General features: G+C 38.2%; 1 protein-coding gene across 1 annotated transcript in view; it reads left to right on the forward strand.

The window, feature by feature from the left end:
• Positions 1 to 318: 318 nt before the first annotated feature.
• Positions 319 to 16,756, forward strand: part of LOC128022154 (semaphorin-3F) — a 60,347-nt gene continuing 43,909 nt past the window's right edge. Inside the window, exons 1-2 of the mRNA XM_052609442.1 lie at positions 319 to 654; positions 3,072 to 3,225. Of these exons, the coding sequence (XP_052465402.1) occupies positions 3,114 to 3,225 (112 nt within the window). The 5' untranslated portion in view covers positions 319 to 654; positions 3,072 to 3,113. The remainder of the gene's footprint in view (positions 655 to 3,071; positions 3,226 to 16,756) is intronic.

The following is a 16,756-nucleotide window of genomic DNA, read 5'->3' on the forward strand; positions in this document are numbered from 1 at the left end:
TGTTATTCAACAGCAAATATGCAAAATATGCGATATTTTTCTCATTTAAGGGGGTTATGAAAATGCATAAATATTGCGTTCCACATAGAATTGTGAATTCTTACTATCGAGTTTACTCCACCTAATGAATGTAATCGCATTCAGCAGTGTTCTCCAGACTACTGCTTGACAGTTCGCTATAATGCGTTGAAGATAATCATGCCAGCTCGCGCTGAAGGGGCGGTGCTTTAAGGTAAAGTCCCACCCAATGGGCGTGCCGTATGCAAATGAGCGACAATGCATCCACCTGCCAGGCTGTTTAGGCAGTATTTGAGGCGAGCGAATGAGTGCGGGTAGAAGTGTGCCTCTGTTTGGAAATACTCAGACGAGCAGTCACGGCGCTGAAGCTGTTCGCGGAGTTGTCAGGTGGCTTTTACGCTTCTCTAACGCGTCTTAGCTTGATATCCAAAGGGATTTTATAAGAACTGTACCAAATGAACACCATAATAGAGAAGAAGAAGCACACCGCGCTCAGGTGTTCAGAGAGATAAGGACTGGACCTCACTATAACTGCAGGACCTGGGACATACAAACATAAACCAGAACTCAGACATTTCCTGGATTCATTCTTTGAATTCAGCTCAAAGTTTCTTCTAGACAGTTTGGAGCAAGCAGGTAAACACTGGACTGGATTATTATTATTATTATTATGAAGTACATTTAAACGTCCAGATTTTGTATCTAAATGCAACTTTTTATTTACTCAGTTGGCTTTGCGCTGAATCCAGGTTTCTGTTATGCAAAATGTAATTTCTTGATTTATTAATGTAGTTGTTGCTTGCTGTATATGGGTAGTTGACAACATATCCACTGACTTTTTAGTCAACATGAAGAAATTAGGTTCAGATGAGCTTATTGATATCAAGGGTCTTTTAACTGATCACCATTTTATCACTTTTAAAAGTTAATTTTAAATGATTGTCTATAGTGACAAATTGATTTTCAAAAGTACAGTATTCCACATAGTACTTGAATGTAATGTGGTGCTAAACACTTCATGTATAGAATCAGTAAAAAGGTAAAGTCACACCACAGAAACTGCTTGATGTTTCATGTTCATGTTGGTTAGATTAAGAATAACACATTCTCTGAACTTGCATTACCCACAACAGCTGATAATATCCCTGTATGCCCACAAATAACCTTATATTTCTTTGCATTGTCACTGATTTCTGCTCTCCACTGCGAGACTACTCTGCTGTTCTTTGCACAGCTCATTTCTTGCTGTTTCCCAGCATTTTTCTAACACAAGTTATCCATACACTGAGCTATCCTGGAGCTCCTGTATATATAACAGCACAATAGGCAGTGATGATTGAGTCAGATACGTTTATTTTCATTGCTCTGCTGGGTAGCAGGAAAAAGAAACAAAATGCATTGTCAGAGTACATGCCTTTACAAAACAAACAGCACAACAATTTCACAAACTAGCAATAAACAAACACAATAAATGCAGACATGGGCTGTACATGTTGATAATATAGGGTATACAAACAGGGTAAGAGAATGTAGAAAGCAAGAACTGCATAAAAATAAGTGAGGGCAATTGACCTGTTGATCAGTCATAAGACTTGATTATGAATGTTGACAACTTGCACGTCCAGGAAGGCTCAATTTCTAAGCCAAGTTCGATTGGTTGAATTATGAGTAGCTGAAGAGCCCATTCCATTCATAGTGTTTTATAAGTTTCTTCAATTAAACTCATCGTATTGAAATTGATTAAATCACAATTTAATAATATGTGTAAATGTGGTAGCTGAGGAAATATTTTATTGTGGTTAAAAGTCTTAAAAGAGTGTCTATTAAGTGGGAGTTAAGTTTAAAACATTAATAAATCAAAAGTGTAACTGAAAGAATGAGATTTGAATGCAACACCCTGAATGTTTCTTGTTATCCCGCAATTTTTCACGTAATATAAAAAATGTGTATGTATTGATCTATTCTTTCACTGTATTTGTAAGACTGTATCCATAATTGCTTGCCTCCAACTGTGTCTGTGTGCACTTGTGTTCATATAATTGTTGTTTAATTTCACTGGCTTGTGTGAGGTAAAGAGGCAGAGATTTTAGATAAACAGCCGGACAGTTAACAAATTGCCTGCAAATAGCTGAGGTTTGAACAGCTGCTTCCACTCATAAATGCTGTGCGGCCAGGCAGCGCTTTTTTGGACTGATCGTCTTCCGCTAGTACTACTTTTTAAGTTTTTAAAGATGTTTGTTCTTTCATTAAGAAAAAGGGTATTACGCATGCAGTTGTGTTTAATGTCAATGCCGTGTGGCTTTGGGAATGGTATCATTGATTTTAGATATATCCACACACCAATTTACATTTTTAAGATTAAGTGTCACGCTACCACTGAGCAGAATGAGTGCAGCCCCTCTCTGGGTGGCAGCCTTGTTCCTGTCCGTCTGAAAGAGATGTACTATGTGGCAGCAGTGAGGTTTGTCAACATACTCCCGTGGGGAATATCCTTTTGCTGCATGTTTCAAACAAATGTAACCAAACCCTTGTTTTTGGTGAAATGTTTACTGTAGAAGGCCTCTTAGCTTCTCTTATTAAAGCAGGGAGCCCAGAGATAAAACATGTGGAACTTGAAAATAAATGGAATACATATGGGTGAACAAGATTTCGGATATGACACTGAGAGAATAAGAGAATGCATTAAACATGTATTTTCCTTTTCCTTTGTATATTTTCATTTGATAAGCTATTGCTGCTGTGAGCAGTAAAAAAATGTTATAGCTGAAGGTGAGCAGCAGTTTTGTGAATAAGGCGTAAACCATAATGAATCTAATTTACATAGAAAGGAAGCATGTTTATGCTTTGAAGAATGACAGTTTATTAATTTGAATGCACTGTACAGTGCACTACAGTGTTTGATGAAATTATGGTATGCAAAAGTGTGCCAAATGTTGAATTTGCTCCGTAGTCAATACCAAAATAAATTTTTTATTTAAGTATTTGCATCCTTTAACTTTGGAAAGCAGTAAGTGACATCATATAATTTACAATAATGTGCTTTTTCTTCCCAGTGACCTCTTCAAGCGTGTCTTTCTGAATTCAACGGCTGCACCATGCATTCGGGCAGTCTATGGTCAGTTCAGGTTCTCCTGGCTCTATCTGTCCTAACATTGGGTTCGGACAGCGAACCTCAGAATGCCCCTCGAGTCTTCTTGTCCTTCAAAGGTAAGAAAGTATTTCTGATTGGCTTCAGCTCAATTTGTGTGGCCTGTGGCATTTGTGTGGAACCGTGTGAATGTTCTGGAATTTAATTTCCTCATGTGCTACCTTCTGGTTTTCATGACTGAATTTGATGAGTTGATAAATGTTCTTGGTTCATGAGGAAATTCACTGCATAGATGGATTCTCCAGTCCAACCACACACCGAATGAGTTAAAACCGTCTGTGTGTTTCTAATGGCTTTCCTGTCAAACGTCTCAGATTTTTCTCAGCCAGCTGCGTTCACTTTCATTCTGGAACAGAGTAATTAAAAACACAAACAAGAGTTGAAGAAACAATCATTTCGAAACTTCAACACAGGTCAGAGAAATGTACAGAAAACCAAACATGCCCTCTCAATTATTTCGGAAGTATGTTTTTAAGTACATTTCTGAAATAATCAATAGCAGATGCAAAACAGGAGATGTTAGATGTAAGTGATGAAATGATGGCATATGAGTCTAATGTTTTCAAACATGGCCTGAACTCTCTCACAGATTCACGCTTTTACCTACAAATAAAGCTCCTTAAAAAAACATTTACAGTCTGATGCAGTAAAAGAACATTAAGAGTTCAATTGGCCAGGCTGTGTCTGGGCTTTTAAGAAGCATCTTGTAGAGTTAAATTATCAAGACTACTACATTGCTTGAGATCCATCCAGCGATCAGCCATTTGAGAGAAGGGACTGAGCAATTTCCCTGGTTGCCAAAGGCTCAGGGTCCCAGACCAGAATGCACTTGTGGACTTAATTACAAAAGCTGGCCAGCACAGTTCATTATTCAAGGCTTTTTTCTGCTTTAATCAAGATGGATTTAACACTCCATTGAGCTTGTTTGTAGACCCAGTAGTTTTTGAATGATTTCAAATATTGCTCTCTCAGGAATTGCTTCACTTCCTGAAGCGGTGCTATGCTAGAACCCGTCCCTTTACACAACCCACAGTCTTTGATTAGCTCTGTGATGTCTAAATTGTTCATATAATATATTGCTCTCAGCAGGATCTATTGTGGTTATGGTTGAAAAGGTCATGGATTTGCCATTTTCGTTCGTTCTCTTAGGAAAAAGCTGAGTCGTTGCTTACTTGCTTGCCTTGTTAAGCAGGGCGCAGCAGTATTTGGATTCTGCAGTCGCTGAGCTCTCGAGGCAAACTTACATTTAGCGCTTTTAATTGGTTTTGGCGAGCAACAGCATACCTCATCATAAGACAAACCTGTCGTCCACCCCAAGCTGCAGGCCTACTGATTTCACTCCATAGTGTCTCACAACATGAACAGGAATGTGCTAATTATTGTCAAATCCATGACCGTTTAAAGATTTTAAACCTCCCTTCTCATCTGAGTTTGGTGAATTAAATGATCATTGAAACGTTTCTCTTAAACTTTCCTTGGATAGTTCTCAAAGCTTTGAAGATCTAAGGCCCAGCCCATCTATGTTGAAGTTAGCTTTGTCAACATGTGAACCGCTATTAGATGCGTTGTCAGTTTTTCCATTTTACAGTGCTTTTATTATCAGGAAATCCATGATAAAAGTATACCAAGCCAAACTGAGCACGTTTGAGGCTCATAAAGCTAGAACATCTGACTGTGTATAATACCTTAAATCGATTTGCTCTGTCAACCCACTTAAGGGGTCAAAGATGCGACCCCCACTTACACTAGTGCAGCTCACTTTTTTCTAGTAAAGCAGTTCCACCCCACTTGGAGAGTAAATCAAATAACACCTTAATTGTTCTTTAAGCTTTGCAACTTCCTTCCCCCTTGTGTTGAAATTCATCAAGGTTGTTTCCCATGATGCCGACAGTGAAGGCTTTTAAACCAGTGGCAGATGTGATGCCTTTTCCATATCAGATTTAGGAGAAACCCAATCTTGTTTGGTCTGGTGTAGAAATGGATTGTATTTGCAAATGGAATGACACTGATTCAGTGATGATCAGTCAAACCATTGACTGCACCCAGATGCCGTTTTCAGTCATAGTGCATGTAGAAGTGCATTTTTGAGCCAACAGGGGGTTATCGACCACAATCACAGCTCATTAGATGTAAATCAATGCTGTTTGAATGTAGGATTTAATTCCACCTCTTGCCTCCACCTTTGAAAGGTGACCCAGCATGCACAATTGATTCAGAGCCGTAAGAGTCTGTGTCGCCAGCCTCCCTCCAGAGGGGTTCTGACCCCCCTCAACTACACACACACACATACAGATACAGACACACACACCCCACTGGGTGTTTAGACTAGTTTTGGCTTAACTTGTCCCGCTACCTATTCACAGATATCGGGAGGAATTTGGTAATTGTTTTTGCATCCTGTTTTGCTCCAATAGATGACATTTTTTACCTGATCTAAGAACATTTATCTTTAACCCGATTGCTTGATTTTGTGACAAAGGCAGCAACTGTTGTCAAATTAGCAAAAGAAGGTATACTTTACATTGCTTTGCTTTGAAAATCCATTGGTATGTGTTTATCTGTATCTGTTTTATTTAAATAGATGCCATTTTTTACACTTAAACCAGAACAGTTTGGTTGGTTTTATGACAAAGGCAGCAATACTGTTTTTCAGATCAGCAAAAGAAGGTATATTTAAGATTGCTTTAAGAATCAACTGGCTTATGTTTCTTTGCACTTGATATCAGAACTAATTCATGTAAGACTGGTATTCATGTAAGATTTTAACAAGGTTTTCCAGTTCATATAAAGAAAGAGCATGGATCATTATCATGTGTATGAGTAGCACAGTTTACTGTGTTAATCATATACCCATACATTAGCTAGTGGACACATTTAAAAGTAACAGTTTTAAGTTGACCCAGTTTTTCATTTATCAGAATAAAATGTCGGAAACTGGATAAAACCGGGGAGCCCCATACCAGCTTAGCTTATTTTTACTTGTGTGGTTAACCTCTAGATGCCAAACATGTGGCATTCATAGTAGCCTGCAAATATAATTTTTAATTTCGTAAAATAACTGTTGGTTTTAAGGGGTTGGTTTTGGCCAGAGTGGTGGTGATCATTACACGTCTCATTGACTAATACACACAATACAGCCATAATACACTATAATTAATGTGCTAAGGCCATTACACATGGGTCTGCCAGACAAGGAAATATCACTTATAAGATGAGAACAGGACCGCAAATGGACAGGTTATGGGCAAGTGGGAATAAGTTGGCAGCAGAATCGTATTATATCTTTTTCCAGCTAATGTACATGCACATTCTAGAGTATTTTTCTATGTTCTAGGCTATGCTTTTGGCTCTTTTAATTAAAAGATGGTACTTCATTTCTGCAGCTGCTTTATTGAGCATTCATTTTGATTTGAGTGGACTGTGATCTCCCTCTTATAATGTCTCTGATGTCATCCAATCTCTATAAAGAGTTCGGTGCTGTCATGTAAAATCAGGTCATTGGAAATGAAGTTTGTCGAGAGTGATTTGTTCTCCAGGCCTTTAAGTATCCGCTTTTATAGAAGGAACACTGGACGTATTGTGTTAGAGTGGGTAATGATCATTCAAACCTGGCATTGCGACCACATGAGGATCTCAAGAGGAGATCTGATAAGTATTAATAGACAGATGGATGATAAGGGGAAAAGAGCCATTTGGAAGAGTCCCTCTTTCTTATTCTCTAGCTCTTTTCTCTTTCTTTCTATTGAAGCCATTTCCTCTGAGACTGTTTCGGATTTCAGGAAAACATTCTCTTGCGACACTGGAGGCTCCAATTCACTTTGAGGGCCTTTGGCATTCGAGATTGTGTGACCGTTAACCCTGTGAGGGTGTTCCTGCCCTCCACGTATGAAATGGGCCAGGTCATAGTCCTGTATTAAAATAGCTTCTCTGGGTAAAGATAAGTTGTGTGGACTTACTGGCCCCTAAACCGGAAGAGTCCTTCCAATCGCACAAAGGGCTCGAGCCTGTTGACGCAAAGAACACTTCTAGTTTATCTAATCAATGATTTTTGTCGGCTGACTGATTGTGCTTTAAAACTGGCAGGGTGATATAAAAATAGGCAAGGTTTTGTTGCTGTGTTGTTAATTAATTTACTTAATTATAAGGACAGTAAGTTTCCTAAAAGTGTGTTAGTTTACCCTTGTCTTCCAATTTGTGCATATTAACACACTGACATTTTTTGAGAAATCAGATCAGATTCTTCTGACCTGCACAGAACCGCTCTATAAGAGGGGAATATAACAGTTTTGGTCGTTTGACACCATTTACCCACATTTAACCTCCTTATCAGTGAATCTGACTGCTCATTGAATCTGGCATGGTTCAGTAATCTGGAGTGATATGATGATGTCTTTCGTGCTCCGCATTCCCAAAAAACCTCTGCTCTAAACCATGCAAGCTGCGTCGTAATGCAGCCTGTTTGCATCTCATCAGGACACAGGCAGCAGATGGACCTCACAAACCGGAGCATGCTCTGCGAGTGCTCAGAGTGAGGTCAGTGGATTATCACACCCTTTCACACCAGTTCCAGGTCAGCCGGTTCAGCATGAGTGTGTGGATAGAGGGAGAGGCTTCTGAGTGCTGTGAAATGATGAGTCTCTCAGCTAAAGGCATGAAATCTCTAATATATATGTATATGTATATGTATATGTATATGTATATGTATATGTATATGTATATGTATATGTATATGTATATATATTTAAAATGACAATTAATCACTTGACAATTACCCCACGCTCAATACTGTAATGCAAAATCAATTATTTAACGATTTAAATTGTGAAATATCATTTTAATATTTGTTGTACTGTCTTTTTTTATTACAAGAAACACTGGCTTAAATAAAACTTTTTTATATAAAGAGGTAAGCCTTTTTTATTATATTACATTGTTTGTCTATATATTATACTATATTAATTTTGTAAGGTTTTTTTTTTCAAATATAAAAAAACCTACTAGAACAATGTTATATATTTTGCTGACTTGTGTACTTAAGTTAGTTAAATTTTTTTGATAGAGTATGATTTAGGTATGGACAACTTTAAACCAAAGACCCCGTGACAGCATTTTCTTTCCAACTCCAACAACGTAAAAAAAAAAAAAAACTTGCCCCAATCTGATTCCGTTCTATTTAAAAATGTAAAAATTGTAACGGAGAGTAATGCAAAGCAGGGGAGGGAACCACATCTTGGTTAGAGTGGACAAAGAAGGTCAGTGAACTCTTCCTGTGAGAGGATGATTTCCTGTTTATTGGTACTGAATGCTTTTAGTCATGTCATGCATGTCATGTATTTAAATGTACATCTGCATATCAGAAGTCACATGGGTGGTCCTCATTTCTTAGTTTGGGTCATGGATTGTGTGAGTGTCTGTTTGTGTGTTCCACACCATTTATTGCTGGTCTGTCTACAGATGCTGGAGATTGATGTTTATGTGGGCACCTGGTGAGGATGAAGTGTCTCTAGTAGTTACACACACACACACACACACACAGACACATCAACTCCATATGGATTTTCACTTAATGTTTATTAATTTAAGGGGTCAAAATCTTTAGGTGACTGTTCACTGTCAAATACAGCTCTTCGTAATACTTGATTTTGATTGGTCAGTCGTAGCTTTATAAGGTAAATAAAAAAATTTGTAAAAAAAAGTGTATATTGTCCCAGGGCACCGATTTCCTATACAGCTGTACTAGTTTAAATATTCTGTTTTGTTCTCACATTATAAAATACTTTAAACTCAAACTAATAGTTCATATTTGGTAAGTATTTGATATTTCAGTTAGTTTTGTTTATTTGCATAGTAGCCATAAAATAAGAGGGATTTTTTTACAGTCAACTAGTCATTATTACTAAATAAACCCCTTCAGCGGGTCATAATTTGGTTTATTTACCTATAATGACTAACATTATCCTCTTGCACTCTGTCTTGGTTCTCTTGCGTTTTTTTTTCTCCATCTCTCTTTAGGTCTATTACTTTCTTTTTCTCTTTCCTCATTCCCTTCTCTTTTCTCTTCTCTCATCTGATCCATTGACATGGAGGAATCTCCGTGAGGCTGAATACTTAGCATTCTTGGGGCGGCAGCAGTGCACACTTTTAGCTCTCACAGGAAGAGTGATGTTAGATTTACTGTGGCCTCTTTTCTGGACTCTCACCTGTGCGCTGCTGGGGGTTTTGGGTTTCGCCGTCTGTCAGAGCTCAGCTGTGATTAAAACTGGGATCTTTCCTCAGCAGGAATGCTCAGAGATGCCAATCCACACTTCTTTATTTCATTCCATCTGTTGTATTTGCCACACTGGAGAGTGACACATGAAATCACATTCATGTTTAACTTGTCCTAGTAACTGAGTGGATTGTTTTTCTCACTGTAAACACAGCGTTACCCTGGGAATTTCTGTGGCTTTTATCTATCAATAAGAAACTAAATCTTTACAAATAGGAATTAAGTTTTTGCAACTACAATTAGACACCCCAGTTCTTCATACTGCTATTTAAAATTAGGGTGAGAGGTGAGTTTTAACAAGTCTTAATTAGGTCTTGACCGGAGGATTGTCTCTCAATCCATTTTTAGCCAGCATTTGACCATGTCTGTGAGTTTAGTATAAAACCACTGTATAATTCGTCTTGCATAACCATTTTATTTTCATTGTAGAATGGAGAAATCCTGAATGTGAGCTGCTGTGCTCTCATTGGCTATGATACAGCATAGTGTTAAAATGCGATTTAACCAATGGGAAGACCACTGTGTTTATAATGATCAGATACTGGGAACAAAATTTGTAGTTGAGTTAAGTTTTCATTAATATAATTTATATGGTTTTACAATAATTTTATTGCACAGATGGAATTTTATGCGAAACAAAATGCAGAGCATGTGCCGTTATAACATCTACAGTAGGGTCGGGCCGATAGATGCTGCAATCGTCCATTGCCGATGGCTGATAGACATCACAATTTTGCGCTGGCATCATGATGCCCCTCCCTCCCGCCCCTTTTTTGAATGCATGATCGCTTATTAGTTTCACTATCTTTTTCAAGATTGGCGATCACACGTACTCTGTTTATACTATGGAGTGTCAGTACTTACCACACATTTTACAAGATTATGTGTTTTTCAGTGGTACTGAGGATCTCCAAATCATTCGCCATCATCCACCGTCATCTCTCCTTACACAGTGTCACACTGGTTGCGAAAGTTGTCATGTGGTGCCGCGCCACATCAATTATAAACTGTCTACACTGGACTTGATAAAGGGACCATTGAATGATCCCTTGAAATTTTGTCAGTAACTTCATAAATAGAATGCGACCGCAGTTTACGGTCAGGGATTTGTGGTGTCATGCCACGTCGTCCAGTGTAGACAGCATCATTGATTATGAATTCTATTGACTCATCTATATATAATGAATCTCTATTATAGATCAGTGGTTCTATAGTGTTTTGTTGCAACGTGCCGCTTGCATCTGGTGTAAGAATTTACACTTCAGGCACACCCAACCCAATACCCCCGCCATTCCCTCCATGGGTTGGGGTCAAGAGCAAGCTCTGTTTAATGAGCTTGGCATTATTAATCAGCACACTGTCAGATATTCACTAGATCTGCCCATCTCAAATACTTTCAGATTAAGAGTTAGATTCTGGAGATGATCTGGATTCACTTTAGTTCGCTGATTTATAGTGTGAATGCCTGTAATTAAGTCATGATCATGCAATTCTCATTTCTCAGTGGATTAAACCATATAATATGAAGAAACTCACTGTAAGTTGTTTACAAAGTCAATAATGAGTAACTGAAAACTAGATTGCACAGGCTATTATAGTCCCTGTCCAGTGTTTTCCAATAGGACACAACATTTGTGTTGATCTCAGAGTCCGCCTCTGTATCCAGAGCCTTTGATGCCTTCATTGAGATGCGGATTTTGCGTTCTTCAGTCACTCGACGCTGTGTGCTTTTTGAGTGGGTGGCAATTGTCATGGAAGAAGATGAGCTCTCATCAGCTCTCATTGAAGCAGTGCCAGGCCCCTCCCTCTCCATCACTGACCCTCCACCCACGATCCACCCCCTCTTCCTGGTGGGAAATGGGTGGAGGTATGGCTTTGTGAGAAGATCAACTTTTTTTAAGTTCCCTGTGGATTGTGGAATTGGCAAGGAGTCGGGGGGCGTATTGCACTCCTAGGGGTCCAGAGGGATGGAATGCAACAGGGGCGGGGCTTCATACATCCCTTGTTGTTGTTGATGCTTTGTTGTGTCGTCTCTCCCCCACGTTCATCCATATAAGAAGGGCAAACAGGCAGGCGGGCGTGAGTGGTAAGAGGGCATTTGTGTGGGTTCATCTTTCTTTTCACAGCAGTTCATTCACATTCTGGGAGATCTGGGGGTGGGCTTGTGACTGGCACTGGGCCTTTATTTTTCATCAATGAGTGCCTTGCACACTGTGCCACAGAGCAGCACACATGCACACATTAAACATTAACATGTAGAGATATTGGAGGACGGCTGAATTTTAGTTGAAAATAAACTTTGAAATGAATGACATTGATCATAAAAATATAAATCTAAAAAGCATGTATGCATGCACTTATAAGCTCTGAATTGGTGGCTTAAAGTCATGAATTAAAAGTTAATCAAATAAAATGTTCTATTAAATGTGCCTGGTTTTATCATGTATGATTTATTTGAGTTATTTAAATGATTTGATAATACAAGACTGAATTTAGTAGCTTTAAATTTAATTTAATTAAATAATCATATTCACTTAAATGTAGAAATATTATTTCCAACTAAATATAATATGTTATATATCACATTATAGAAGTCAACTATTTTTTTATTACGTTTATTTATTATTATTGTTTTTAAATAAATGTAATCTAAATAAAATTTTCAATTTATATTAACTTTAATTATGAAGATGCTTGCTTCCTCTCCACATCACCAAAGTAGAGGAGAGATTATCATCTTTCTCTTTCTGTAAGGTTTTGACATCTTTGTTGTTTCACCTCCAAACGTGAGAACATAGAGCATGTAGCTATAGGCCGAGACCAGAGTCCCTTAAAATACAACATAATAGGTGTTTTCTCTGATTGTGTTTGTTTTAACCCACTCCTCTGACATCAAAGTGACGCCATTCAATATGTAAATGCACTTTATGCTGTTTCCCCCTGGGCAAGATGCACTGCTCCGCGAGACCCGTCAAAGGAGCTCTTTTGTTTAGTAAATATATAAGGCCAGGGGAGGTTTTACCACATAAAGTCCCTGTTTAACTTCTTAACTTGACCACTTGTTGCCCTGCTTAGTGTTTGAATGGTTGTTAATGAATACTTTATTGCCACTTTGCCACATGCATCACAGCAACTTTGTTTAATTTCGCTATCCAGCGCCCTGTGGCGTTTCCCAGAGAAGTGGGGAAACGGCACATTTGCATTTCCTTTCTGTGGAAAACACAAACATGGGATGAGTACAAGTGAGGAAAAGACAGCAATAGACTTGCACGCACAAAGACAGGAGCAGAGGTTGCAAAGGAAGGTGGCATGTGTGGAAGGGGGCCGGAGTTGAATTTGTTATGGTGGTTGTCCGGGATGGGGATACAGTAGGAATCAGATTTCCCCCCAGCCCCTAAGGTTGATGCCTCAGCGATCTTCCTGTAGTGCTGGTCCTGTTTGGACATGTTTAGAATTTATCTTCCATGCACACACGTGTTAATATGAGCGTTGAGTAACAGTCTATATTCTGGCTGTTGAGTAGATGTGTGCTGGTGACACTTGGGCGTCGTGAAGCAAATGTATAATCAGGCTGTGCTCCAGATGTGTGAGGAAGCCATTCTTTTTATTCTCATTGCCATTAAGAACATATCCTGTCTGCATAAGTGTGTGACCACTGCCACGGGATTATGATTGTCATCACCCACTTCTGGTTTATTTTATGTAAGAAATGACTAATTACTCCATCAATTAGCTAGTAGAACAGCTGCAGCAATGATTTTGGACCATTTAAAAATCCCACTGCTTTCAGAAACCATTTTTTGGAAAGTTATTTTCACATTGCATCATATTCGTGACTCACTGAAAAAATGTTTTTACAATATGTTGGACACCCACAGCAAACTCGCCCAACAGAAATAATAATAATAATGTAACTTTTTTTCTATGTAAGTTTTAATGTGATGAACTTCGAGCATAAAGTGATCTTTTTTTTGTTTTGTTTGATAAAGTCTGTTAGTCGTGGTGTCACTACTTACCTGAAGCAAAATAACCTGCTCTATATCAAGACACATTTCTCCTGCCGTGAAAGACCAGCATCACTCCCTCTCAAGGTTTTGTGCCAGTTTGCATTGCCAAAGTGGTTCCAGTTCATACCTGGAAAGAACAAACTAGTTACAGTGCTGGCATCAGCCAACCTCGTCTAAGAACGGAGAGGTGACTTTTAACAGCCTTCATCTGTTCTGATTTATGGCATTTCATTAGAATGTGGGAAAAAGCAGTGATCTTGTGGCTATTCTGCTGTAGCCAAGGTCTTTACTGCTATTTACTCTATGTGACAGAATTAATTGCTGGAAACTTCAACTATAGCTAGATGGACGACCTCTTCTATGATTCGCTTCTTAGTTTTGACAAGCCACGGTTAAGAGAGCACTCAAGTCCAGTACTGTTTAATAATCATCACATCACGTATGACTGTCAAACCTACGGTCACGCAAACCGCTGGAAAATATGATGTGTTTAAAACTTGTCATCTCAGGCTCATACACTTCTCAACGTAGACTTCAATTTGTTTCTCTCTCCATGTCTCTCTGTAGGTGATTGTATTATTTCCAGTTGTGCTTATAATGGCTCAGTTTGATGCAGAAACAGAGGGTTGGTTTTCCGATCTGTTCCCAGATGGAGTCCAACGTGATTTGGAGTCCACACATTTATTATTCTGATTTGAACAAGACCGTTTTCTCCCATAACCAGTCTGAAGTCTCTCAATAGATGAGGTTAATGAGAAGTGGCTCATGAGAATAGGCCATTACAAATGAAAATGATAGTAAGATTAAGGATTTAAGTATTCAGGGACATCTCACCTATTCAGATATATGAGTGTTATTCTTCACATAATTTGCAAATGCATTGCTTTGTTCCTATTTTTCTTTTTTTTAATGACTTCTCAGTAGCCAATAGGTATCAATAACATCTCATCCATATATATATATATATATATATATATATATATATATATATATATATATATATATATATATTGCAAGAATTAATAAAATCAATTGATGCTCATGTACTAATTTCTCATTGAATTCAAGTTAAATGTTTTTTTTAATGCTGTTTTATGCTAATTAATTGTTTTTTAATGCCTTTGAATCCATAAAAGTCTGAGAAAGTTATTGCATTTTAAGAAACATTTTGTTTCTTTTAGAATAATATTGCCTATTAAGCACATTAACACAGGGGCATTTATTAAGTTAAATGATCCATTTAGATTTTTTCATGTTACCTCCATGGAAAGCTAGTAAAGGAATATGTCCAAATTGTCATACATTTATGTTTCACACTTTATGTAGGATAAAGAAAAACACGCTTTAGAGATTTTCAACCAAAAGACTCTTCACGATCCATAAGCCAGAGCTTGCAGTGAATCCATGGAGGATTGAATTACGACTTAATCCCTTTAATGAAATGCTTTGTGCTGTAATCTGTCGAACAAGATGTTGAGACTGATACCATTCCCCTCTTTTGAATGTAGCACCCAGATTGTGTGTGTGCTTGTGTGCATGTGTGTGTTCATTCTCAGATTCAACACACATGCATAGAGCACCAGTGCATGACAGCAACTGGGATATCTTCATTGTTTAGTGGCTGTCTCCACTTTTTTAGGTTATTCCTTTCTAGTTTATACTGTACGTTTATATACAGCAACATCATAGCATGCATTTTGGAGCTCTCTTAGAGTAGCATAATAATCTTTGACTCTTGTTAGAATATATTAAACTAAACGGTCTGAAATTCATATTGAATATATAAACAAAGAGGGATTACATACATTAATGCATGTTTTACTTGTATGTTTTCGTCTAATTCATGAAGATTAGAACTTCTCTGTTGTCTCCTAATTTCTCTAAGTCTTGCGTCTCTCTCATCTCTCTTAGAAAATCAAACACCTCCTTCTCTCGCCGTCTGCTCGTTCCGTTGAGGAATAGTTTTGCCCAAGGAGGTAGATTAATGTCTTGCGGTGGGAATTTTCAGGCATGCTCGGTTTTTGACTCGTCTTGCTTAATTGCTAAAGCAATTAAAATGTTTTCTACCGAAAATCATGGGGTGGCATCTCGGCGGTCTCTCTCTTTTACTCTCTTTGAGCAGGCTGTTATCTCTGGATAAGCTGCAGAAGAAAAGTCTAGTGAAACACAACAAACAAACAAGTAGGAAAACATCATTGGCTCTTTTCCAAATCAGATTAGCATATTACCCAGAGAAAGAGAGGCTTCCTCTTTGAGCTCTACTATCTTGACTGAAGGATTTAGCTGAGATGTTAACATGAAAGGAGTAAAATAGATTACATGCCAACACTACAGGTAGATTTGCTGGCATTACGATAGCAATTTACCCACAAAAAGTTACTCTGCAAACTGCTAATTTCAAGTCAAATTTGCTCAGTTTTTAATTGAAATGGGTGGCCATTATTAGAAATGTATTTAAATTTTGGATGTAGCCAAGAAGTTACATTTAAAAGAGTAAGACAGATTACATGTCTACGCTGCAGGTAGCTTTGCTGATATTGCGATATCGGTCATCGGAAATTACTTGTGAGATTTGTGGATTTACACACAAAACGTTACTCCACAATTTGCTAATTTCAAGTCAAATTTGGTTAGTTTCAGATTGCCATTGATGGTCAATATTAGAAACGTATTCAGATTTCGCCTAACGTGGCCTCTCAATATTACAATTGTGATGAAAATTTATGAGCTTTTATGAGGGCTTTGCCTTTTCTTGTAAAAATGAAGCCAGCAATAACAAGCCGTATTAATGGCTAACTCAGTGACGCTAGGTATTTGTTCGCTTTGGCACTGTGCTGGAATTTCATTAATCTCGTTCACTGGACAAGGGGGCATTCTCAATGGAGCTGGTTACGCTTGTTTTATGCTTAATTTGCAAAACCTTGGAGCCACAAAGGAGTGTGAGAAAAAGGGAGGTTCTTCTTCACTTGATCTTGCTGAACCATGACCAGAGACCCAGATAGAGCGATCTTTGCCTCCAAGATTTAGGAACAATGCTCATTTTCCCCTTCATAGGAACTCAAAGGGCTTGGGAGAGTCTTAGCTATAGGTACTTCATTATAAAGCATAGTTCGCTTTTAGGCTCTTTGCTACTTAAAGTATGAAGTTAAGACCCTGGAGATTGGTAGTTTGATGGAAAAATCCAGGTTTCTCTGTTAACTGAGACGCAAACTCAGAATTTGTGGGGGGAAAGAAAGCAGTATCTCATGTCTTCATCTTACGGCTGTCTAGCAACCTGACTGCTGGAGGTGAGAGATCAAACGTTAGGTCATGGTT

The sequence above is a fragment of the Carassius gibelio genome, chromosome A11 (assembly GCF_023724105.1).
Source record: "Carassius gibelio isolate Cgi1373 ecotype wild population from Czech Republic chromosome A11, carGib1.2-hapl.c, whole genome shotgun sequence".
NCBI lineage: Eukaryota > Metazoa > Chordata > Actinopteri > Cypriniformes > Cyprinidae > Carassius > Carassius gibelio.